The following is a 26,622-nucleotide window of genomic DNA, read 5'->3' as shown; positions in this document are numbered from 1 at the left end:
TTCGTATATCTCGATATGTAAGTCATTGCCATTGGCGATAACTTTTTGTAAATGATATTAAAATTGTAGTTAAAATCCATGATGGAACCTTCGACGTGCAGGCGTCAATAGGTTTGAATTTCTTCATGACGACAACGTCTTCAGGTTTGAAGTTCTTAAACCTGACGCCTGCTCCAATGCCGGTGAAACTGTTGTCACGAAGATGAATCGACGTGGAAGACTACCCAAAAGCCAAGCTGAAGTCTCCACCAGCAAGTATGATAAATGTAATAAGTATAAAGAATTATATTTTCAGCATTACATTGATGTTATGTCACACATGGTTACCGCGTGTGCAATGAACACTCTTTAAATCAACACAAGACTCGAAACTTCTATCTCGCTCGCAGGGGTATGAAAAGAGGAGGAATGTTTCTTGAAAATGCATTTAAGTTCACTTATGTATAATTTGAATTGCCGTGGATTGTTAAGTATTGCAATCCAAAGGTAACCTCACCATTGACGCAAGGTGACTCAACTGTCTGACGGTACCAAAAGATTATACACATATGTGAAAATTATGAGGAATAATGCTCAATCAGGAATGATATTATGTGCCCTGTAAAAAAATTAGCACGATAGACGAATTACTCTCAGAAGCCGGAACTTTCGGACGTAAAGAAATTATATTCATTGATAGAAAAAATCAGCAGCTAATGCTACTACGTATAGCACTAACTTGCGGGCACCACATTTATTCAGAGAGATAACAAATTTGACCAGCTCCGCATACCTCCCTGACAAATCATACCATCGCCGCTGCACATCCCTTATCTGCTTCCAAAGTGGAATTGTCAGCCCAGCGTCTTTAACGTGAGATCCGTGTGGCCTCTTAAGGAAATGACAAGTCACACATTCTGCACTTCTTCCGAATTCCTTCTTCACATCTCATTGCCGGAGATATGTGGTGGGGAGGGGTAAGAGGGAGACAACCACGAATCTGGGGTCGCGCTTTGGTTGCGCCGGCATAACGCGATACAGTTGGCGCCGTGACTTCATATGAAGCAGATCAACACTGTATACAACTAGTTAACCTACTACTCCTCGTGAGTGAAATTTAAAAGCGTTCCCATCAACTATATCCTGAGTAAGTACTCACAAAGTTATTAGCTTATTTAATTTGCAGCAGTATTTCATCACAACAGTTATTATTTCACTCAGTCAAATTTTTCATATTGTTTTTTCAAGGTTTTACTTTTTGAAACAGCAGCGCGAACCGCCATTGGAGAGGGAATATGCCAGCGATGAATTTCCTCCTTATACTTTCCGTCATTGCAGTAGCTTCCGTGATTGTGGAATTGGGCTATGGTGAGAATGATCCACCTCCGTTAGACAAATTGGTGAGAGCCACCGAGATGAACGAGTATAGCATACCAGAAGTAGTGAAGGATCAGGAAATCGGTGGTGGCGAGCATGGCGTAAAAGGAGTGGTAGTGATTGAGAACATCATGATGTCCGACGGAATACCTGACTGCGGTTCACACCATATCCCTCCCAGTGCTACGGGCGATGTAATCAAAACCATCGCCTCAGCACCTAGCATCCAAGACGGTGACCACGACAAGGTATGCTCAGTGAAAATACAGATTCTAATGAGAGTGATTAAAAATTTATTCTTTTACTTCAATGGTTTACGACTGAACAGTGTATCCCAGGTCTTGATGAAGGGTATATTAATCAGTTTTTTCATGCATGTCAGATGTATTTGATGAATACAACTGTATATGTTTTATAAGCTTCTGTCACTTCTATCAAGGTTTAGTTAGTGTTATACATAGGTAAAACTAAATTGCGCTTTACTTCATAACTATTTGTCAGCGATAAAATGTAAATAATTTTCGGGCTTTTATTTTCTGCAAAATTATTAAGGATAATTCTGAATTATATTTTATTCTTGTGGAAGATTAGTTGATCATACTTTCGGCTAGTGCTTCATTCAGAATCTAGTATTTGCCTTTTACATGCATTGCAACAGGCAAACACTCTAGCTCTAACACGTTGGCGAGGCTATCAAGCATAGCAGAATATTTCTGCACATGAGGTTTTTCCAAAAATTATTTCGAAAATGTGCATGTAATAGAAATTAAAAAACGCGTCGTATATTGTTACATAAAGTTGTGGAAAATTGCCTCTCCTTTGCTCCAAATCAGGATGACATTCCACTCTATCTCGCCTGTCTCAGTTACTTAGTCTCACTTATGTCTTCATTTAGGACATTAATAATGAGCAGAATAAGAAGAAACCCCATCGCGCTGGCAAAAATCGCAAAGGTGGAGCCAATAGTGGCAAATCGGGTCCCGGCAAGAAGGGCAGGCGCAAAAGAGGAGCCACCGCACCAGACCTGAGCAGTGACCTCTCAGCAGATGAGACCCGCAATTCAACCGGAGGATCAAAGCCAACTGAACAGCCCGGCCGTCAAACGGTAGACTTGCGGAATACTTGATACATTTCCTTCTTAGTAACCTTTGGACACTTAAATGCTCCATGTATTCTGGCCCCTCTCCTGAATAGAGCTGTTTAAGGACCTTGTGACGACCTTTTACCGATTCTCACTACATTTCTCCCGTTACCATATAATTGAAAATTTAACATCACCTTTCAATATTTCCGTAAGTCTTCTAATTTGTCAACTACAAGTCCTTTTCATCCTTATAAGCTCCACCAATTGCATAATTTGTGATTAGTCATGGTAAGCACCTTTGACAGTACATAAAGTATACTTTTAAACGTGTTTAGATGAAATCTGTATCAGTTTGAACGGTTCCACGTAAATGGAAAAGTTTTTCTTTTATTGCTAGAGACAATTTGAAAATGTAATCGATCTGTTGAATTCGTTGAGTACCGTGCCATAAAAATTACGGACGAGCACAAAATTAACCATTACGAAAGTTATTGCAATCAAACCACAAAGCAATGCCGGCCTCCATCAGTTTAATTGTCAATTTTATTAATCACGCCACGGGCTCACATTTTCATTCTTTTTTTGGATTTGCGTATCTGTTATTTTAACATATACTATTCTCTAATATATCTCGGGAGTTTTTATCTAATTGTTACATTTTCAATAAATTTCGGCCGACGTTTTATGAAAGGGACTCCCATGCATCAGACTGGGTATGTGGCCTTCACACAGATGTAGAAAATTAATTCTTTTGTAGCATAGCGTAATGGTATACTTAGACCATATAGATAGCTCCAACAGGTATCACATACCATGCACTATCTGAAATAGTATTGTTTTAATTAATGGTAGAGACAAAAAAATTCTAAGCACTCGCATGTTTAGATGTAATTGCCTAATCAAGGATGAAACATTTTTAATTGAGTGTTTTCCTCGAATAAACAGTTCTTTCATCGCATAACATATTAATTAAATTCAATATTTTGTGTCATTTAATAGGTTTTTAAAGGTTAATTTGATATTTTTCCTGATTTTCAATTAGACTTAGTGCAAAATATTTTTTTCTTATCATTATTCTATCGTTGGCATTGAAGCATTAATCCACATACCAGTCAAACGTTTCGAAAATTACTGCGACTATTCTTCTAGAACTTCACTATTTGAAATTCAAAAATAAGTTGACTCCACGCAAAGCATTATTATTTTAAAGCTTGACAGTGGGATATTTGCCTGAACGACGTGGACCAACGTTTAAGTAAATTACTTACTTAATCCTAGGTAACCTATGATCAAAACTCATACACACAGCATTCGTTCAAATTATCATACCACTATCTTCGCTGTTCTGTTTGCCAACAGATGAAAGGTTAACCTATCTGCAATTGTAGTGAATTACATGTGAATCCAGAACAAATTTTATTTGCACTTGTATCATTGGAGTTTTGCAATGATACACAAGACATTATTATTACGGTCAGAATTAAAATTAAAATATCATTATCACTTACCATAGTATCAGAAGACTTATCAAAATAACTACTGAAATGATGAAATTCAAATGTTGCTATTTATTATCTACCCATCTAAGTGGTTATGATTAAATTAATTTCATAGTTTAGATCATTTTTATTGTATTTATATTATATCGCAATAATAACACCTGCTCTCAATACTTAATTTATGCCAGAGATGGATATTAACTAATAGTTAGATGCTTTTCAACAGTTATAATTTCAAAGAATTTGCGCGGTGACTATGCCAAGCTCTGGTTCATTCACGACTAAAGTAGTTTTCTATTCCTTTCAGATTTTAAGAATCCGCGTTGCTTTCATCGCATTATTATATCTGGGGATTGCCCACTCTCTTGCGGCACTAGCACTCAGGTTTATCAAGAAAAGATGGAGATCCTGCCGAAGGAGATACACGACATCCACGATGCACTTCAACGAGGAATCATTCTACCCTTTGTGATGTGAAGGGCCCAAACATATCATCGAAGATGTTACCAAGAGAGGCAGAAGGCTATCGTTTGGAAAAAAATATTTTTGGAGTAGGATTTCTTTTGAATGTGTGCGTTTTGGAGGGGAAAGTGATCCATATTGAGCATTTATGGCGGTATCTCCCAAGATTTTCGGGGTAGGGTAGTAAATTTATAATGGAGTACAAATCAATGTGGTTTCGTTCACAAGGGGTACGTTCCAATATTTCCATCAAGAAGAGGATGTATTCTGGAGATGGTATCGGTATTGATACAATACCTTTAGTGTAATATTCCCGGTGGATGGGATTTGAGACTACCATCTATGGCTTCGGCAATGAGTTATTTCCAATCAGAACTTTTTATGCTTCATATATTTTTGCCCAGAAATAATTGAATGGGCAATAAAATTTATAACATGCGAAATGTTTTACTTGCTAAACAAATGAAAGACTGTCATTATCTACAATTGTACCCTGTGTTTGGGATATTAAAGAAAATTAAACTTTTCATATGGCAACTTTTATTTGATAACTTATTTATAAAACCTACGCATTTATTCTTGCTTTTCGTTTTATACTTTGGTTAAGAAAAAGATTTGTCAGTATTTAGAATTTTTGGAGTGAACCTAAGACCATGTTTAAATGTTCAGTATTTATCGATTAACGATATAGAGTTTAAAATATGAGAACTCACACTGCTCAACTCTCAGATAAATTCAGTTCTGCCCCTCATTTGTGATTGGTAGTTTTTAGGTAGAGAGTTTTCCCCAGACAATGCAACAGATGTGTGAATGACACTATTTTATGGTAGAAGGTCAAGTACTTTCCCTGAGCCTTCTCAAATTGGGGAAAAAATTTTGGGGTGCCTTAATCTGGTGTGAGAACTCAGAACCCTTCAGCGAGTAGCTCAACTATCTGCTGACTGGGCTACCACGCTACACGTAGTTTCAGATTTGGAGTTCTCGTTTGCACTCAAGGATAAAAACCAATATATGAGTGAAAAAGTGAGATGAATTAGACCATAACATAAAAAAAGCTGACAATGCTAGAGAAGGTCCTGCAGAGGGAGTGTACCGAAATGGCAGTTTGCAAAGCTATGAAAAATGAATGGTATGTGAAGTATTCCTGCATGGCGCTTTTCACGAGTTCAAAGGCGTGTGGCAGGGGATACTAGGACACCAGCCGTCAACATATATAAAACAAATGCTCAAACAAAATTGCGACTAGCATTTATTAAAGTCCTTTATGGTCCAAGGAAAAAACGAAATTCCATATCTATCCGTTCGGCTAAATATCTCACTTAATTTATCGCTTCTGTCGGACCTGGAAATATAGTTGGGCTCTAGAATGATGCCCTCCTTGTGTATATTAAAGATATCTATTCTCAATTGTTCAAGCAATCTATGCCTTACGTGCAGCTTTATTGTCTCTAGTGGCTCCCAGCCTAACTCACTTAATATCTGGCTGACGCTGTCTGCACATCCGTTGCCGTTTTTGACGAATCGCGTAGTTTTCCTTTGTATTCCATTCAGTTCACGGATCAAGTCCCACTTCACCGGATCCCATATGCTCGCTGCATATTAAAGGTGTGGTCGGACGATTGCGAAATAGCAACTTACTTCCTCTTCCTCATCCGAATATCTTCCCACAATACTTTTGACGAATACGAACCTATTTGGGACTATGCTAAAATATTCCTTTTTTTTCCCACGAGAGGTTCGAAGTTATCTTAAATCTCACGTACTTCCCTTCGTTTGTTGCCTTTATGTTAATACCACCCACAGCAAAAACATAGTTTTAGGTGGACGAACTGCACAAGAAATTTATTGCCGTGTAATTCCTCAGGTGTACGTGAGCCACACGACATACTTTGTCCGTCATGCATTACACGGCACGGAACGCCACAAACGCGTCTATTAACGGTAATTATTACCATGTGCAATGGTTTCTCAACTTTAATTTCCCTCTTACAAGTTTTGTCCATTTGCTTGCAGACGTAGTTATGGAAAGAAAAGAGTTTATTATTACTTCACGATTCTAAAATGGGCTGAACGAGGGGCTTTTACGATGTCTTTGGTATTTCACCCTTACGACCACGTCTATGGCCATTCCCGAGAAAGCGATTGGTTTTGTGTCTCTTTCTACGAAATATAGTAATCATCGCATAAAATGCTGACATTGGTATTAAAATTAAATTATAATTCCCAGAAAGCTATTTTCAACCAAACAATATCTCGATGTCGAATAATGACGAAGAAGTACCAAAACGTCTCTCACAAAGGTTGTGGAAAAATTATGTATTTGATGAAGTTGAAGGATATATTTCAATACACTAAAGTCCCGCTTATAACAAAAATGAAGAGACTTTTACTGCGGTCTAAAATCGAGACAAACTTTTGTCTTAGCCGCTGGATGGCGGGCCTCTAGTTGGACAGGAATTCATCTTATATCTTTAAAATAATTGATTAAAATATAAATTAATATTTCAAGTTTCAATACTAACGATAATAAAAATATTTTTTCTTGTTTACAAGATTGAAAACATAAACTAATGGAAATAAAACATTTCATTTTTTATTTATCCCCTCTTGCTCTGAAATTAACTGCATTTCAGCATATTAGCACGCTCTTCAATACTACAGAAAATCCAATTCCATTATATAATAATTCTGCTGGCCAAAAGGCCGATTGCCACCAATGAATTTGCCTCACATGTGAATTCATTATAACCTAACACACATAATGGCTTCCGAGTCTCTTTTTTGCCTTTTCAACACTATTCCAATTTCGTAGAATCCCCAATTATAAATAAAAATAACCACACACAGGAAGTACACTCGACGTGAATTTCAACACACCGCCTGAAAGAACACCATACAGCATAAATGGTTCTAGGGGACTGAAGCACATAGTTTCGAAGCTCTACCAAGAGACGAGAAAATATCGAAATCTCGAAAGGGGCCCTGGTATACGCTGACTGTTTAGAAGAAATCTCATCTTATTTTATTACTGTCTACAAAAAAAGAAACAAATAAATGCGGAACGAAGCACATGGCACCTTCGCTTAGGACGCTTAGAATTAACGAGGCGGACCAAACTCACTTGGGGCTCGACGTGATGACACACAAGGGGAAGACAGGGAGAAGGCAGTGATCTTATAAGGAAGATATTGTATCTCAAGCTGAAGTAGCTTACCTTTATTGACGTCCCACAAGCAGAGTAGGCAGCAGTTTTCAAGATAGGACAGTTGAAGAAAGGAGTTGATTCTTTAAGACCAAATTCGTCAATTCGCTGGTTTAAAACGAAATTTCATTGAAGCATTTGAAAAAAAAACCTGAAGGCATAAAATCGCAATGAATATTTTATTGGGAAGAATAAACACTTATTCAAAAATAGAGTTATTACTTTCAATTTAAAATACAATATACATTCGGAGAAAAAACATTAGATACATTAGTTCAGGAAGCGTACTGGGTACGCATGGCGGCGTTGAGGGGTTAATGTAATGGAAATAGAAATTATCACTCAAAATTCTGGAATGAAAATGTTCATTTGTGATTTATTTGGTTATTTAAATTGAATTTAAATGCAAAAAACGTTAATTTTCATTCACCATTCCATTTGAGAAATTTGACCATTTTAATAACGTCGAAATACGGAAAATTTGAAAGGTTAAAGTTTTCTTTCTTTATTTTGTACGTATAACATACTATAAATCCACCATGTCAAATGATGAGTAATTTCTCGATGATTCATATATCGTCTTCATGCGTATACTAGCATATTCAGGCCGGCATCACTCCATCCTTAACGGCGTACATTCTTCCGGCACATCATCGAAAATTCCCTTCCTCACGGTATGTAAAGTTAAGTAAAGAATGCGGGAAAAAAGAGAGGGAAAGGAAAGTTACGGGGTGGAGCATGCAATTTCTATTCCAAATGAGATTATAATTGAAGAATAAGTTTCCTCAAATTAACAGCCCTAGTCGTTTGTGCATTTCCATTCCGTATCTCAAATGAAATTAACGCTACAACTTCGTTCGAAATTTCAACGTGATAAGGAAAACGAGAAAAATTCATCATCAACTTTCAATTGGTAACATAAGCAACAGATTCTTTCCTGAAAAAACAATGCTAATATCATTGGGGGACCGCGGAGGAAAGGACACTGTTCAGCAACCGTAGAATGGTGTGGGCTATTGCCGCTATTGCCACTTGGGCCTTCTTTGTCCTCCTAATTCCTTGGTCTATTGCGTCCGCCACCTCCATCCACCCTGCGCCGCATGGAACTGAAATATCCGTGTTTAATATAAACAAATACTTGTTGTTCACATCCATTTATCCCAATTTTAAATGAATTCGCAGTGTTTATCTGAAACTATGGAAATTTTGAACGAAGTCCTCTCATCCAAATTGATGGATTCACGACATCTCTTAACAATTACTCTGAGTTGGACTTCACATTTCCAGGCGGAGGAGGGTGAGATGGGTTGGTTGTTGCGCTCTACGGCGTAGAGAGGGATGTTTTAAAAACGTGGAGTGGGGGAAATGGTGGAGGGGGGAAGTAAGCTCGGAACGCCATTTCCATTTCACCAGTTGAGTAAAACGCATTCACTGTGCTACTCTCCATTTCCATTGAGTTAAGTAAACTTACTCGTATGGTGAATACATCCGGTTGACTCTTCCAGGAACATCCAGCAGCATCTTTCGTGTGATAAGGGACGTGTGTAGGGGGTTCAAACACAACGCTGAACCTCAGTTGAGCAGGATTAATCTTGTTTTTATTATTCTTGTGCATGCCACCTCATGTACCGCGAACAAATATTATTTCATCTCATTTCGCCGGCGATTGTGTCATAAGTTCTTACACAGTCACCTACTCATTCAAATAATCTTAACATGTATCTACGTTGTTATAATTAATTGAGTCAGCCACATTTTTATACATGTCTGCGTAGGCATGTTATTAGGAGTTAATCTCCTACTGCTTAACTCCTAATAACATGCCTCCACCTCCTACTTGATGTTCCATTTGGATCTACGTTTGGGCACTAACTTAATGTGTACTTCGAAGGGGATTGCATTTCGGAGTGATATCCATTCGCATATATTTTGCTTATGCTCTACAAAAACATACGGTGATTCCATGGAATGCATTGTTACGAAATAATATGTATGCCTTTGCTGTCTCGTATTTTGGTTCAAGTGTGCGTAGCAGACATTGGCATTTTTTGCAGTATTAAAGGGTTTTTATTCCTGTTCGCTTGAATATAATTTGTAATTCGCGCAATGACTTGATATTACCATGTCGGTACGTTCATATAAATGCTATTACATATTAACGTCACCGTCATGTAACCATTCCTCTTCCATTTGCATGCTTTGTGGTGCAATTGCTAACAGCGGACTTAGAACTATTCTACATTTAACAGAGAAAAAAATCCTATTTTCTCACTCCGTTCATCGTAGAGAGAAGGCCATTATCTGGAGTAATTTTTTCTGGTTTAATCATCACGCGACTATTTTCTCCGATTTTATTCGAAGTGTTCTTAGCATTCATGGGCGGGTCTTGTAGTTTTAATGGCCTGTTCACCTCGGGGTGGTCGGTGGCATACCTTTGAATGGCTATTCTGTTAATGCCTGGATGCTCTTGGCTGTAACGACGGATTGCCTCCGGTTTCACCTCTGGTTTTTTCGTTGCATACTTCTTCTTTGCTGCTGCTACATGCTCATCTCTCGTCGTTTCCAGTATCTTCGGTCTTCCGTGTTTGACCGTCTAAGGACGACTCAGCACAGGGTATGCTATGTGTGATAGTTTATTGCACAAGTGAAGGCATTGTTTTGTCTTAGGAGGAAATTATCATTTCACCAGGGTCTTGGTCTCATGAGAGCCACATGCCCTAAAAATTCAGCCAAAAGGATATGAATCAACTCAGATACATATTACTAGCAATGCATTCTTTTAATAACATTTCTTATTCCATGCGGCCTCTTAGGCCTCGCAGGTTGTCACTCCACAGTACGCTGTATCACCTTGCAAATCTTGAAAGTCATTATCTTATGAATAGCCTTCTTGACTTTGAGCCATGTATAATAATAGGACAAAAAATAATATTTTTTGTTTATAAAATTTACCTTACATTGTCTCTTAGGGTAAAGTGTCAAAAATTTAGTTGTTAAATAGCTTATTGGGATATTCAATTTGGAAAATGTGGTGTTAAAATTAAATGTTCAGTGTCCTTCTCACGTAGTAAACTGAATTGTTTAGATAGAAACCCGAGTAGAAATAATAACTACTGCGGACAATTATGAGAATGTGTTCTTAAGTATGCAACGAAAAACATTTGCACAAGCGGAAAGTCATAAGATGAATTCAATCAAAATGTGACCGAGAAAGCTACCAAAATCTCGGTTCCGAAATTGTTTAACTCCAGTACCCAATCACATATGCAGTGGAATCGGGTTCCCAAGGCGGGCCCGCATAGGTTACGCTCCTGAGGGCCGGGAACCAAGTCAGTAACTTTTACGCCCGTGCCATCTCAAGAGGGGAAGGACTGAGGAAGGTAAAAAGGATAGGAGGCATCGCCGCGATGAGAGTCCGACGACACCTCCAAGGAAGGGATAGGAATGAGATAGGAAATACCCTCGTTGCTATGAAAACGACCAGATTTGGAAGATTTTTCTATAAAAGAGAAAAATACAAAGAACAAATCATTGAATAGTCACATATGTAGTTGTTCAGGACAAACACGAGCAAATATACTCCTATATGGGCGTAAGTCAGTTTTAATTCCTATCTTTCACCGGCCAACCAATGTGCCATGAATATTCACGGGAGTTTTGCGATTCAAACCAAGCATCCTTTTGAAAGCCCTCTTGAAATTTGCATTACAGAGAGGATAAAGAATTGGATTCAGGGTCGAGTTCACGTAGCCGAGCCATATGGTTGCTGTGTGGATTTTGGGATGCACACAGTCCTCGCAGAAGGCTATTACCATGAACAGGACAAAGTATGGGAGCCAGCACAGCATGAAAGCTCCCATAATGACCCCAAGCTGCCTTGCTGCCTTCTTCTCCTTCTGAAGCACTATGGAATCTGTGCCGCCCCTTTTCCTGCTCGTGTTGCCTCGGATATGACGCGTTATAGTCTGATTCCTGGACCTGATGAGCCGGGGCCCGACTCCACCACTGGATTGGGTGGTCCAGTTGCGGGTCGGAGGAGGAGGTTGCGGAGGCGGCGGTGGCGGCGTAGGCGGCGAAATAGCCGGGGGCGGAGGGCCTCCAGGCCCAGAAGTTACATCTGGAGCACTAGACATGACGTACTCCACATTCACGGTGACACCTTCGAAGTGAGACATTACCTCGTGGCGAGGTTCGTGGCCAACCAGCGTACCCTCCTCACGGTATGAGAGCAAAGTCAGGTTCCGGAACTGATGAAGCTGACGGATCTCGCCGTTATGAGTCGAGGGACGCTGACGCCACTCAGACAGGGTGAGCATTTGATTGCGCTCATTGATGCGTTGAACGCTGTGCTGTGTCGCGGACAACCTTCGAAAAGGCCTCCCGCGCGGGTTACCTCCTAAATTATTATTTCTAGAACCTTGGGCCCCGGCCATGGAGCCAGAGGCATCGGCAGACTGCCCTGCAGTGGCAGCCGCCTGGTACCTCTCCTCGGCCAGAGAATCCTCGTTATCTCCACTATACATGCGACTGTGATTGCACTGACCGATCTCAAATCGGCTCCTCTTCTTTATCTCGAAGAATATCCTACCATAGAGATACACCATGAGCAGGGAGGGGAAATAGAAGTTTATGATAGCTGCCGTGACTTTGAACAGAACGTTCCCGGCAAACTCAGTCTCACACACTGAAGGGGGATAAGCTCGCCGGCCGTGGCCCAAGTGATGCCAGCCAATGATCGGCAGAATCCAGAGAGCGGACACGGCCCAGACCAGACCTATCATGATGAGTGCACGCTTCTTTGTCCTTTTTCGCAAGTAGCGGAGAGGTGAAGTAATAGACCAGTAGCGGTCGACACTCAGGATAAACAGGTTGAATATTGATGCAGTGCTCGCCGTGTAGTCAGCTGACAGCCAAAACTGGCACACGACAAGGCCCAGGACCCATCTTCCTGATGGATAGAAAGGGAAAGGAAAGTGTTAGTACAGGTTAGTAAATGCCATGCTCACTACATTAGCTATTTAATTAGAGCCAACGTTTACGAAGCACACGAGAAGAATAGCTGATTTTCTAGAAGAATGGGAGGGGAGGTTAGGAATTGGAACAATTTGGAGCCTGATATGCTCAAATTCACAAATTTTGTGATAAGAGCTAATGTTCGCAAGAAACACATCAATATATAACCAATATTCAAGATAGACGAGAGGGTAGGATAATGTGCTAGAAAAAGTCTGAAGTTGCCGTGGTCACTTAGACAAATGTCATGAATAAAATTTATTTTAAATAGACACACGAAAAAATGTGACATTTACTAAATGAAGAAGACGGGGGACGAAAATATATAAGTATATTATGCCCTCTCAATCTACTAACGAGATCAATTAGGATTTTAGTAGTACGTACTCAAATAGTAGCTTTACTACGTATTAGGATTTTAGTCATTCATTTCACCACTACGCCAAAAAACTATCAATAAGAAGACTACAAGAATTAGCGAGAGAAACGTACGAGCAATAGCAGCATGTCTGAAAGAAATATTGTAATTCTCTTAGTTAAGGGCTCAGGCAACAAAAAGATGACTGAAATTTTAGATTTTGGAAAGAAGGAGAAACAAATAATGACATTTTAAATGCATTTCATGTAAAAAGTATTCCTTATTTTATTCAACGAGGACAGTGAAAATAGTAGATGAGAATCACTCCTAGAAATAATGCGCTCATCATAGCTCTGCCTTTTCTTCGGATCAATTACCTTACACTTACTATTGCGATTTTTCATTCATTTTTGTTATTTATTTAATCACTAATTGTAAGCCAGAAAATGAGGAAACGACAGGAATCAACAAGAGAAACGGGTGAACCATGGGCTCAAGTTAAGAAGAAATATTATAATTCTCTTATTTTACGGCTTAGCTACCATAATGATGGCTGATCATGTATAACACATAAGAATATATAACCATGAAATTCTTTCTTGCAGCCCATCGCTTTACTCACAGGGCAACCACGCTTCCCCTAAGCGTTTAAAATAAAATAGCAAACTATCGATCCAAATTGTGGATCACTCTGAAAGTCATCTGACGGGAAACGAGATGAGGGAAGTAATTATTTATGGTTTACATCCATTTTTCAAACTCTAAACTTCCTACGTGCCTTCCACATTTAAATTCGATATACACGCTCACGTAGCACTCATCGTTCTTTTTAGCGTGGCTTGTAAAGGGAAGGAAGAGCACGATCGCCGGTCGCCGCTATCTCCCGGTGATCTTAATTTATGCTCCAGACGGGAAGGTGTTCTGCGTGAGTCGCAATGCTTTCGACGACGCGGCGAAATAAACGACCCGCACGGTCAGAAAAACAACACTTAGAACAAAGAATATAAAGGAATAGAAAAGAGCACTAAAGGCGAAGGCACTTCATACTCTCGAAATTGCACATACGGACGTTAATTACAAAAAAATGGTCATTAGTATGGAGTATAAGCTCAATTGCGTAAGGCATACCCTATGAAAAACAAAGAGGCTTTCCAAGAACCTATTTTCAACGTGTAAGCAACGAAGTGGGAAAGCTTATCATGTAGTCTTACTGTTAGAATTTCGGAGACGGTCTTTCGTTAGCTGGTATTACACGAGGTCAGATGATCCTTAGGAGAGGTGTATTTCAGTACAAGTAGAACATTAGGATAGGAATGAAAGAAATGAATAGCAAGGAATGAAAGCATTTGAGCTTTTTTATGTTCACTTAAATGCACACTACTGTTAAATTTTCACTAAGGTGTTGAGGAAACATAGATACATTCGCATGCATTTCAAGCAATATTGCTAAAATACATACAGTTACGAGAGATTAAGAGGATTGTAGTAGAGTTTTAACCAAAGAGTGGGAAGAAGTACCAACTATAAAATACAAACCAAGATGGTAAATATGTCAACAACTACTAAATGAATCATGCAATGTATATAAATTTGATTGTCAACAAATAACATAAGGTTATCGGGAAAAAGTTTTGATATGGGTTCATGTTTAGAAATAAAAGCTATGAAAACAGACTAGGAATCGGTTAGTAAATTATACCCACAAATTTTGGAAAAAAAATATTTTTTCAGTATAAATATCCATTATTATGAAAAATGGCAGCGACAAGGAGCCACAACGAAATCGATTTATAAAACGATGACAGTGATAAGAGAGTAAAAAAAGATAAAGAACCATTTCAGGTCCAGAGTGCTTCTACCCTAAGTTCATTATATTTACTTTTGCGCAAAATGAGGCTCTGCGGAACAAGAAAAAATCTTTGGCAGTGATTTAAATCAGCGCCTGTCTAATGGCGAAAATATTTTAACAGTGGTGCAAATATAGGAAAGCTTTAATTACAAAGAGTAAAAAATATTCCCTTCAGCGCTATGAGACATATCTGAATAAACATGGGGTCGCTAAGCTATATAAGATAAACAACGAGGCATCTCAGGGGCGCGTGGTGAGTTGTACTTGGAAAGCAATCTTAAAAATTGCGTGCCCCGGTGCCCCCCTAAATTCGCTATTGTCGGGGAACATTGTACAGTATCCAAAGGAATTTTCAAACAATAACTGAAACACGTCGGTTCTGGAAATTTTTAATTGATCCAAACAAAGGGAATATAAATCCTATTCCGTTCTCATCATAATAGTATTGGCCTCTAGGCGTTTTTCCTTTACAGCTTCCTGCCTGAATTATTGCATGAATCCACGCGCTCATGCATTCAAGCAGCTAATATTACAGAATCAATTTCTCAACTCCCACAGCTCTAGAGAACAATGACAGTTTTCCCTGGAGCAAACATTTCCAAGCGGCTAGTATTCATTGTAATCCTGAGAAGCTCTAATATCTTTAAAGATAGCCATTAAGTTCATCGAAACAAAAGAAATACATTTATTATCACATTAAAATTTGCATACATTATCGCAATACATTATATGTTGGCGGAGAGGAAATGGCCCCTGGCAAAATCATAGCATAATGGAGAGGTCAACAACTGTCTCATCGGAGAGAGAACGAAGATTTATTCAAGCGGCGATGACGGTCGTTCGGGGAACGTGTATGGAGTTGAGGAATCTCTGAGGGCATTCGGGAAGTAAAGGGAACTCCTGGGAGATTGAAGTATTCTCCGTTGACACTTACTGCACGCTGCAGTAGAGGTTCAATTTTCGCCAGGGTGGCCTTCCCTTCGAAACAGCCTCTCTCTTGGTATTTTCTATCTACATCTAAGTAATATAATTATCTGTTTCAGGCGTCACTTCATGGAATATACTTCTCGCAATGAAAATTTAAAAAAAATTGTAATTCCACATAAATATTTAATTTATGACCTAGGTTTGGGCGTGGCACGTCATCATCTAGTACAGATGCACAGAAGACTGATTATTCTCGGTCTTCTGTGAATTTGTACCATACGATGACGTGCCACGCCGAAATATAGGTGATACATTAAGTATTTATGTGGAATCACTAAGTTTTCTTTACTTTTCATTATCTTCACAATACCCAGCGAGCCATATCTAGGGTGTTTGGCAGGGGGTGATTAATCACAGCATCCAGCATGCAATAGGATTCCAACATACACACCACAAGGTCCAGAAAGCGTTACGCATAATAACAACTTAAACTACCACATCCCTGCAAAGACCAACTACTCATTAAGGTAATCTGCCAATAAACCTAGCTCACACAGCCATTGTGTCTCATACGTCGAAACCAGTTGTCGATCAATTAAAGCAGTATTGATCTTTTTGAACTGTGACGATAAATTTGTTTTTCCTTAACATACATGTGAAATTTTACACGTGGTGAATTGCCGTTTCCAGAATTTGTTATTACGAATAGTAAAAGGAGTAAGCGGGCAAGTCTGCAAAAGCAGCACTTCGGTACTTCGTAACAGGAGGCGATGACTTCAATTGCGCCTCCGCTGAACCAAAATTATGGATTCGAAAGCTGACGTTGCGTCACCCATTGACCTCTGGGTTAACCGAAGGTTCTAAGAAATCGAATAGAAGTATTCGATACCAGCTAGAACACGATTGCGGACACATAAGAGGCAGTAAGAGCTCACATCCGGGCAAGCTGCTCGATCTCCATCGCTGCCGAAGTTTCAACGGAATTATTTTCCATTGGCGATAATTAGTATGGAAAACAATTCAATCAAAACGTCAACAGCAATGGAAATCGAGGGGCTAATTCGGATGAAATTCCGAGAAGAATTTACTGCCACGATATGCATGGAAAAAGTTAGGTCCTGCATAGTTTTAAGAGCTTTAGAGGTTACGCAATTGACAATGGATGATGATGAGGGCCCAGGGGAACCCTGCGAGGATACAACGCACCGGGGCCGGGACCCAGCAATCGTGCTGATTCGCCCGATCACCCGGGGAGGGGGTTGCAAAGTTACGAAAAAGGAAAGAGGCGCCGCCGCGATAGGAGCCCGACGACGCCTCCGGGGTAGGGAAAGGGTTGGAAAGGATGGGACGGGGTAAAACACCTTAACGCTATAGAAGCAAAAGGGGCCCACACACTAGAGAAACCATACATCAGCCATTACTGTGCCAGCGATTTTAGAGGATTATCCTATGGAAGAATAATCCAACGATCAAATCGCTAGATTTACGCAATGGAGTCATGGTCGAGCATAATAAACTTGATCATGGCAAAAGAAAATGAATCGTAATTTTATTCTTCACCCATCCGATGTTTTTACGGTCCCTAAATGTATTATAAAAATATTATAGAAATAAGGAAGAATTCGCGATTCACTATTAGTCTAGGGAGGCCTTCAAAAATTTGAAGAAACAGTTGCTCGGTCGTAATCTATCGCGCACTAATACTCAGTTCAAGAGCTTCAAATGCTTGATACACATTGTAATCCGTTCCTTCCATGATTAAAAATTTGAAAGTATAGTAGTTAAAATAAAGAATTTCCTTCACCTTTTTAAATTAGATAAGTTCTCTTGATCAATAATGCTAAATCCTGTCATACGATCTTGTTGGCCTCTACGCAGAAATCTACCGGCAATTTCTCGACATTACCAAGGTGTGCAACATACCTCAAATTGAGGTTCGAAATTTTTCCTTTCATACCGACGCTCTTATCGACGAATGCCATTGAAATGGGGCTGAAGTGTATAAGCTACGCAGTCAGTATGTCAGTCAGGATGATAGCGAAGAAAAATATTTTATTATGGTGTGTAACGGATTAGGGATACGGGGCGAATATACCGGCACGGAATTAAACAGTTTTCTCCTCGATTACTTCTAATACTAGAGCTTAAAAAATTCATTTAAATATTGCACTATGACGAACAAAAACCAGACTAACTTTCCTCCGACTTCACTAATTATCGCATTGTAAATTGCGAAGGCTTATTCGTTTGGACCACAGTTGCCTATGAATCTTGCGGAGGAATGGCGAATTACAGCCTTACTTAGCTTTCACTTCATTCTTATGCTAAGGAAAGCCAATATCCCTACCTAAAACTACAACTGTGTTCTCCACTATAGCCCTGAAAGGAGCGGTAAGGCAAGGTTTTTTTGGGTGGCCAACCAAAAGGGAAAAAATTAAAACTGTATACAGTAGACTCAGAACAAGATGTGTCTGAAGGGTTTCAGAGAAACAGTTTTGTTACCGAGATTCTCTTTTTGTTGACACTCGTGGTATCAACTTTTTTTTGCTATCAGACGTATTACTGAGGTTGTTGGAATCCCCTTATATCGCATTAAATTGCTAAGAGTCATGTAAAGAGTTACGTTATCGAGGTCGACTTCTGAAAACGACTTGGTATAGAGATTCTTAGTTACATTGTGAATTTGAAATAACCCGTCTTATTGAGATTTCTTGGATAATAATAGTCGCGTTGTAGAGCGTAGTTTGCCATTATGGTTTATGGGAATCACAGCGAAAAATTTCTGAGCTACAATGTGGATAGGAAAAATCAGTGGTATTGACATTGTTTGGATAATAATATTCGCTCTTTGTGGTATAATTTAACGTTATGTATTATGGAAATCTCAACGAAACCTGAGAATTGAACTTATAATGTACGCTTTCTTGCTATTGGGGATCGTTAAAGCGAAGTTCTACTGTATTATATAATGAAAGCAAAAGCCGCGTTATTAGCGAGAGCAAACGTACAGAAATAAGCCCCGAAAGCATGATTATTAAGAACGAAATCCTCAAATTGTCTTTAAATGTGTTGTCTTTCATTGCGCATTTTAATGTGTTTACAGTAGTCACCACTCGCGTCCCAAGAGGAAAAAGTGATCCAAATTTCATGAGGGAATGAGGTATAATTAGGGATGTTAACGGACTATATATACATGATGATATGATCTACCAAATTCATAACTATTCAATCCTAATACGCGTAACTGCAAACATTATAATAAAAAATATTGGAAAAAAGTGAATCATTGCACTCACCGTGCGCCGTGGATTATTTGAAAACAAATTTAAATGCGACGAAAGTGGCATCAGAAATATCCTTATAAAGATTGGAATTAGGCTTTCTCTAAGTAGTTCCCTTGACCTAGAAGGTCACTATAAATCATGCCATTCTCTCCCTGCATATCATCTATGAGATAGACTCGTCACAGCCAAATATGATATTTTGCGCAAGTCGCATGAGCCTTTAGCAGAGATTTACTATTGGCATCAGAAAGAATGCGATTATTTTGTGTCTAATGGCAGAACTCAGGCGTTTATTCTATTCCTCAGTCATGAATTGGATGTTATTTTCTTCCCGGCTTCGAGATTTTGAGCCACGTAACAGTCCTTACACCCGAGCCGGCTAGTTGTCCAGGTTGCTTAAATATAAAGGCCGCAACGTGAGCCCAATTGGCGTGCATCCATGTCGTGTGAGCACCAAAAATTTCGTCGTAGATGAGTCTTCCGGGCGTGTGTTGGAGAATGCGTTGGAAAATGATCGTTACTGAGCACGCAAATATCCCCTTCTGCGATATATATCCTCGTGGCTTCTAATCTCATGTGTTTTATGGTAGTTGATAGTAATTGAATTCACTTTGTGGAAGTTATGCGTAATAGTGATAGATGGCACTTTTTACTTTCCACAATGACGTGAAACACCTCCCTCACTATCGGCATAAAAATTCGCATCCTCCCTTTCTGGCTTGCATTGAAATGTAGCCGCGCTTGATGATGTCGTGGAATACGTCGAAACCGGTTTCCGATCAATTAAATCATTGTGGTAAACATTGGGGCGGAAAAAAATTAACGCAAAGCTCATTGGCGTCTGAAAGCGGCCTGTTCAAGAACTACTTGTCTTCCAAAATTTTGCCCTCGTAATACTCTCATACTCTTGGAAATTTTTAAAGCTATATGCACCTTCTACCTGGGAAATAATCATATCGGTCGCATTATGACAACGTGAAAAAGATCCAGCTACGAATTCTTCCCCATATTCTCCGAATTCTGCTTCGCCCCCTAGAATGGAGTTTACTTCCGTCAGGGCATCTGTAGACACTGCCGACGCAGTGGGCATTGAGACTGCCTCAGATGGCCATCGTTCCGGTGGTGTAGTGGGTAAATATCATGCAGTGAATCTTAGTTTCCACGGATTAAGTCTCAGTGGGGGATAATTTGATACTGCACACACACTGTTGGTATTTTTCTGATCTTAAAACTTCGCCAAACCTATCGCAAGGTCCAGAGGATGTTGCATGACTATTGAATTCTTCTGCGCTTTTTATTTGTCGGGGTTAAACTCCTATATTGCATAACCATTTGGGCAGTTGACAGTGGAGTGTGTTTTGACTACTTTTTCCTCGTCGCGTAGCCCCGCTTCAATGCCCCCAACGTTAGCTGCATGTGCGATAAGTCACAGCCTCCTCTTCTTCCCCCCCGTTTGCGACAAAACTCCTACAGCTCCTCAAAACAGAATGAAAGTATATTTTTGAGCCACCTTGAAACCTCCGAGGAATCGGTGATCTGTTTTCAATTCAGTTTTGCAATGCTTTGCTCAATATTCTATGACCAATAATAGTTTCCCGAGGATTACATTCTAACAACGTAATATACTACAACTGAAAAAAATGCGAAAAGGTTAATTGAAGCTGTATACCATAGAACCTCTAAGAAGTATCTCAAATGACTTAGGAAAACAGTCTATTTACCGAGATGCTCGTTTTGTTGAGGGTCTTGTTATCAAGGGCACTTTTGTAATCATTTGTGTTAGCGAGGTTGATGACATCACTAAATACCTTTATAACGTATTATATTGTAAAGAGACGCGTCATCGAGGTTGACTTCTCAAAAATACTTGTTTTACAGGTTCTGATTTACGTTATGAATTGGAAAAAATCAGTGTTATTGATGTAATTTAAATAAAAATAGACGCATTATAGAGGGTAGTATAACATTATGTGGTATGGCAATCTCAAGGGGGTTTAAAATTTGCCCTTGTAATTGACATTATCGTGTTATAGACGGCCGCATAAGTGAGGTTCTATTGAGCGATCTTATGAAAGCCAAGGCCGGGGTATTAGCAGCAAGTGAAAACGTACTGAATTTAGTCCCAAAAGTGCGTAAAGAGGGCCCTCAAATCTGCCTGTTAATGTGTTGTCACAAACAGCACATAAAAATGAGTTTACAAAAGTGGCTACTCACATTTAAGACGGACAGTGTGATCCGAGTTTCACAATAAAAAAGGTAACATTAGGGGAGTAAACCAAAATTTATGAAAATAATGATGTGATCTTTAAAATCCATAATCCATAAGCGAAGTTCTACTCTATTATCTAATGAAAGTAAAGGCCAGGTTGCAAGATAATGCAAATGTACGTAATGGAGTCCCGGGAGCACGAAATTGCATAAAGAGATCCTCAAGTTGGCCTCTAAATGTGTTGTCACTTACCGCACATTTAAGTTAGCTTACAGGTGCAATTGTATTGAAAAACCTCTAACCAGTTCCTATTCTAAAAGAAATCAAACATCAAGTGAGCAGAGAAGTGCCCATAAGTGCCAATATACCCGCCACCAAGTCAGGATTAATAATTTTAAATGTTGCACCTACGTATAACGAAGGTGAACCACGAACAATCCCTTGCCCCGCAGTGCAACCGGAGAACCAAATTTTACAAATAGGAAACCCAGGAATTGTCGATAGTCAATTAAATGTAGAACAGGTTGGCACCAATCAGTCCCAAACGATAAATCTTGATGAGACAGAATTATCAGATCTGTGAACCAAAACGGTAATAGAATATTACGGTTCTGATCCTAATAAGTGACCTAAAAACAAAAATAAATACGTCGACGAAGTTTATGCAAGCCGTCGCTATTGTCAACAATATTCTACCTCAGCCAACTCAGTATTTAAGCAATATTTCCGACATTCATATGTAGATTTATGCTGCTTCCATTATCATCAGTAAACACTTAGGCTTCAAAATCAACCTGAAAATTCGATCTGATACAATGCCAATAAGAAAACAAACCATTCCACTAAGGAAAAAACGTTTAGAAAGCGATTTAGTACATCTAAGACAGCAAATAGGTAAATTGACGCAATATCAAAATGAAAATAGATCAAGAAAGTTGGTACCATCACTTAAGGTCGTTTTTTTTACATTAACACCGATATAGCCGATAAAAACCACAGCAGGCATGTAAAAGAGTTACTTGAACTTAATAAACAAAAATTAGTAGTTAAAGTTTGGCGCCTTAAAAGAAACAATGAGCCTTTTTGTAGAAAGGAGCAAAACCGGGAATTTAAAACTAGTGAAAAATCAATTTACAAGAATCTAAGATCATCTGCAACCACTGTCATCTAAGGTAAATTGTCAGTTCAGGATAAACACAACTTCTGGTCCTCAATATGGTCGAACCCAACAGAAAGCAATTCGTGTGCCAGTTGGATTGGAAACGAAGAAAACATACACTTCAATTTATTTGAAATGCAGTTAACTAAAATCTCAACCGAAGACCTTAAAGTAGTTACAAGAAATGCACATAATTGGAAATCACCAGAACCTGACGGAATTCAAAACTTCTTGTATAAACAGTTTCCATCTCTACATGGATCCATGGCCAAATGTTTCACTGATATTATTAATAATTCAACAAACCTCCCGGGATTTTTCACCACTGGGATGACGTACATAAAACCTAAAACAATGGATATTGAAGATCCTACACAATATCGACCAATATCATGTCTACCTGCTATATATAAAATACTTACGTCTTGTACCACAAATGAAATATATAACCATATTGACCGGCATAATATACTTGCAGAAGAGCAAAAAGGATGCCGGAAGTTTCATATGGGATGCAACAAGCAATTGACAATCGATTCTGTAATACTATAACAATGACGTAATAAAATAACAGATACCTTAATGTTGCTTACATAGTCTACCGTAAGGCGTTTGGCAGTGTCACACCTAATTGGTTGTTAAAGGTTCTGACTTCTTGCAAAATCCATGGCACTATTATTAAATTTTTAGAAGCAACAATGGCAAAGTGAAAAACAGTACTAATGGCCAATATATAGGGTAAAGACTTTGCAATACCAACCGTTGACATAAAATGGGGTCTATTCCAAGGAGACTCATTGAGTCCGCTCTGGTTTTTCCTAGCATTAAACCCATTATCAAATGCCTTCAATAGCACTAAATATAGATACAAAATAAAAATAGATCACATAACACTTTTACTTTGTCTCTTTTTTTATACATGGACGATATTAAAATCCAGGCCTCAAATGAAAAACAGCTCAAGTACCTTCCGGCTGTCACAAGTAGGTTCTCCACTGGTAGAAACATGTGATTCGGAATGGATAATTGCAGATTGCTTCATATAGAAAAAGGAAAAATCAAGCATGGAAATTTCAAAATTACGGACGATGCAAAATCAATACAGCATAAACAGATCAAGAAGGAATTAATGACTGAATTCAATAAAAGACTAAGATTCATCCTTAGAACATAATTAAATGACGAAATACAATCAAAGCCATCAACACTTTTACGGTACGTGTGTTGTCATATACATTTGGAGTTATTAACTGGACCAATACCGAAAGAGCGGGAATAGAAAGATCAATGCGTACATCATTCACAAAATTTAATTTACATCACCCAAGGGCAGCAGTAGAGAGACTAACACTACACCGATATACGGGAGGTAGGGGGCTAATTGATATATTGTAGCTCCTCAAAAATGAAATTCATTGACTAAAAGGTTTCTTTTCAATAAATCAAACATTTCGATAATGCATAAAACAATAATGTATGCCGACAATAACTTAAAACCATTAAATTTAAATAATGGCACGGTCTATGGAAAAACCTACACAAGAACCGTTCTTTTAAATAGAGAGGTAGAAATAAAGGCCAAGAAGGAATTACATGGACGACATATCACTGACCTCAATCAACCATATGTTGATAAAATGTCAGAAAAAATGGTTGTCATTGGGTGAACTTTATGGATAAACCGAAGGGTTCATGATTGCAATACAAGACCAGGTTGTCCGCACTAAAAATTATGAGAAGTACATCCTGGGTGATAAAAGCATTACAGATGACAAATGTCAAAGATGTTTTCAAGTGCCAGAAACAGTCCAACGCATCATATTTGGTTGTAAGCTGTTAGCCAACAGAGAATTTTTAATAGAAATAATCAAGTTGCAAAAATTATCCACCAAAAACTGGCCTACCAACACAAGTTAATAGATACCAAGACCTCATGATATGAATACATACCACCCGGAAACAGTGTTTAAAAAAGTTCATTTAACCTTTACTACGATTTGCCGATCCAAACATAAAAATATAGTCATTAATAGACCAGATATAATGTCGATTGACAAGAAGTATAGAAATTGTTACAAAGCTGATATAGCTGTACCACTGTTGCATAACATCGAAAAGACAATAAACGGAAAAATAAATAAGTACCACGAATCACCAATGGAAATTATAGGAATATGGAATATGGAACCGGTTTTTATAGCTCCAATTGTCATCTCTGCTACCGGTATCATCCCAAAACATATACAAAGTAGTTTCAAAATACACACACTCCATCCAAATAAATTCATCAAATTGCAAAAGGCTGTGATAATTTCAACCTGCCATGTCACGAAAAAACTTCTTATCGCAATAGAACAGTAAAGAGTTACCTTGGTGAGAATCGGCGCTCTTTACACTAAAACAATTCAGTAAAAACTGAAGAAAATTTAAGGAAAAAGACGACAATTATAATAATAATAAAGATAATAATAATTTTTATAATTTCATTTTTCTCGTGAAAACCAGACCCATGAGGATATAAATGCAAAACTAATCAATTTTTCAGAATGGATACAGTCATAAAAGAAAAGAAATAAATAAATAAAAATTGAAGCGAATGCACCGCATGCGGACCGCCGGTAGCATAAAAACATAATAAACATGGCCATGTAAAAGAAAATAAACGGTAATTTTATTCTTTAACCATCCGATGTTATTACGGTTCCGATGTTTTATAGCGATATTATAATGCAAAGGAATTACTTGCGATTCCATAGCCTTGGGAAGCCTTCTACAACTTGAGGAAACAGTCACTCGATCGATACTATTCGCGCAAAGATATGCGATTCAAGAAATTCAAATGGTTGATAGGTATTGAAATCAGATCCTAGTATGATTGAAAATTGAAATCACTTATAATTAAAATGGTGAATTTACTTCACTTTTTAAAATATAATTTCTCTTTATCATTAATGTTATATCCTTTAATACGATCTTGTTGACCCATAGGCAGAATACTGCCGACAGTTTCTCGACGTTACCGAGGGGTTCAACATGACTCAGAACTAGGTTCGTTGTTTTTCCATTCATACCGGCGCTGTTACAGGCAAACGTCTTTTAAATGGGGTTGAAGTAAATGCGCTACTCAGTCAGGAAGGAATATAGCCAACGCGAATATTCCATTTTGGTTTCTAAAAAATAGTGATTCAGGGAAGAAATACTGACACGCTAATTAAAAATCTTTCTTTTTCGATTACCTCTAATGGTACAGTTTTAAATAAAGAAACCCAGTTAACGTTGTCCACAAAAACCATCGAAATTCAATCATAAATGCTCATCCGAATTCATTGACCTGTGCCTTGCACGCGTTCTAATTCTGGTTTTAAGCCTATTTCAGGAGAACTCCAAACACAAACATCGTATTATAAATGAGGTCTAACACGGGAGAAGTAGCATATTTCTCTCCTTTTGTCGGCGCCCTTTCCAAATATTCTTTTAACAAAACCAAATTACGATTAGTTTGACCTGTTATTTCCTAGGGGAGCCAATAACCCCGTCTGCAAGTGCGACCGTGTTCTGCACTATTGGCCTTAGAAGGGGGAAGTCCTGAGGGGCAAGGTTGTTTGGATGACCAAGACAAATACGATAAATGAAAGCCGTACAGTAGAAGCGGAATAAGATTTGTCTCAATGGAATGCATTCTTGGGATATTCTGGGATACATTCTTGTTACCGAGATGCTCTTTTTGCTGAGGGTCGTGTTATCAAGGTTCTTTTGCTCTCAGTTGTGCTATCGAGTTTAATGGGGTCATTTAACCATCTAAATCTACTTAATACCCAGCGAACCAAATCTAGGGTGTTTTGCAGGGGTGATCAAATCACCAGCATGAAACAGGATTCCCGCATGCACGCTACATGGTACAAAAACGTCACACATGCTAACATATTATATGACCACATTCATGCAAACGTAAAACTTGCGAACTACTCATTAACTTTGTCTGTCAATAGAGCTAGAATACACAAAAATTGTGCTAGAAATAATAAGAAAAATTTAAAAAAAGCATTAAGGTTTACACAAGTTAGTACGCTACGCTACAAGTATGGTCGAACGTTATGGTCTCTTGTTGATCGCGGAAAAAATACATTCTGAATCTGTTTGTACTACAGTCCATCTATCTTATTTTATTTATATGATTTGATCTACTGTAGTATGTTAGCGTTCGTAAGATATGGCTAACT

The 26,622-nt window shown here is 38.6% G+C and overlaps 2 protein-coding genes across 2 annotated transcripts in view; one reads left to right on the top strand and one right to left on the bottom strand.

Moving 5' to 3' along the window:
• Positions 1–1,033: 1,033 nt before the first annotated feature.
• LOC124171577 lies at positions 1,034–4,910 on the top strand. The gene is made up of 4 exons (XM_046550757.1): positions 1,034–1,126; positions 1,228–1,604; positions 2,252–2,461; positions 4,247–4,910. Exons 2-4 carry the CDS (start codon positions 1,275–1,277, stop codon positions 4,409–4,411), a joined length of 705 nt encoding a protein of 234 aa, XP_046406713.1. The 5' UTR covers positions 1,034–1,126; positions 1,228–1,274; the 3' UTR covers positions 4,412–4,910.
• A 6,310-nt stretch (positions 4,911–11,220) lies between these two features.
• The window catches only part of LOC124171151 (histamine H1 receptor-like), a 28,804-nt gene continuing 13,402 nt past the window's right edge, over positions 11,221–26,622 (bottom strand). The window contains exon 2 of the mRNA XM_046550288.1: positions 11,221–12,551. Within this exon, the coding sequence (XP_046406244.1) occupies positions 11,221–12,551 (1,331 nt within the window). The remainder of the gene's footprint in view (positions 12,552–26,622) is intronic.

This window comes from Ischnura elegans, chromosome X (assembly GCF_921293095.1).
Source record: "Ischnura elegans chromosome X, ioIscEleg1.1, whole genome shotgun sequence".
Classification (NCBI taxonomy): Eukaryota; Metazoa; Arthropoda; class Insecta; order Odonata; family Coenagrionidae; genus Ischnura; species Ischnura elegans.
Note: the sequence above shows the minus strand (reverse complement) of the source record. Positions and strands in the feature narration are given on the sequence as shown.

Bases quoted from the DNA above. Each gene is read 5' to 3' on its own strand.
- LOC124171577 (XM_046550757.1), top strand. From the start codon at position 1,275: ATGCCAGCGATGAATTTCCTCCTTATACTTTCCGTCATTGCAGTAGCT. The intron at 1,605-2,251 runs GTATGCTCAGTG...GTCTTCATTTAG, and splicing joins AAGACGGTGACCACGACAAG to GACATTAATAATGAGCAGAA. The intron at 2,462-4,246 runs GTAGACTTGCGG...TATTCCTTTCAG, and splicing joins AACAGCCCGGCCGTCAAACG to ATTTTAAGAATCCGCGTTGC.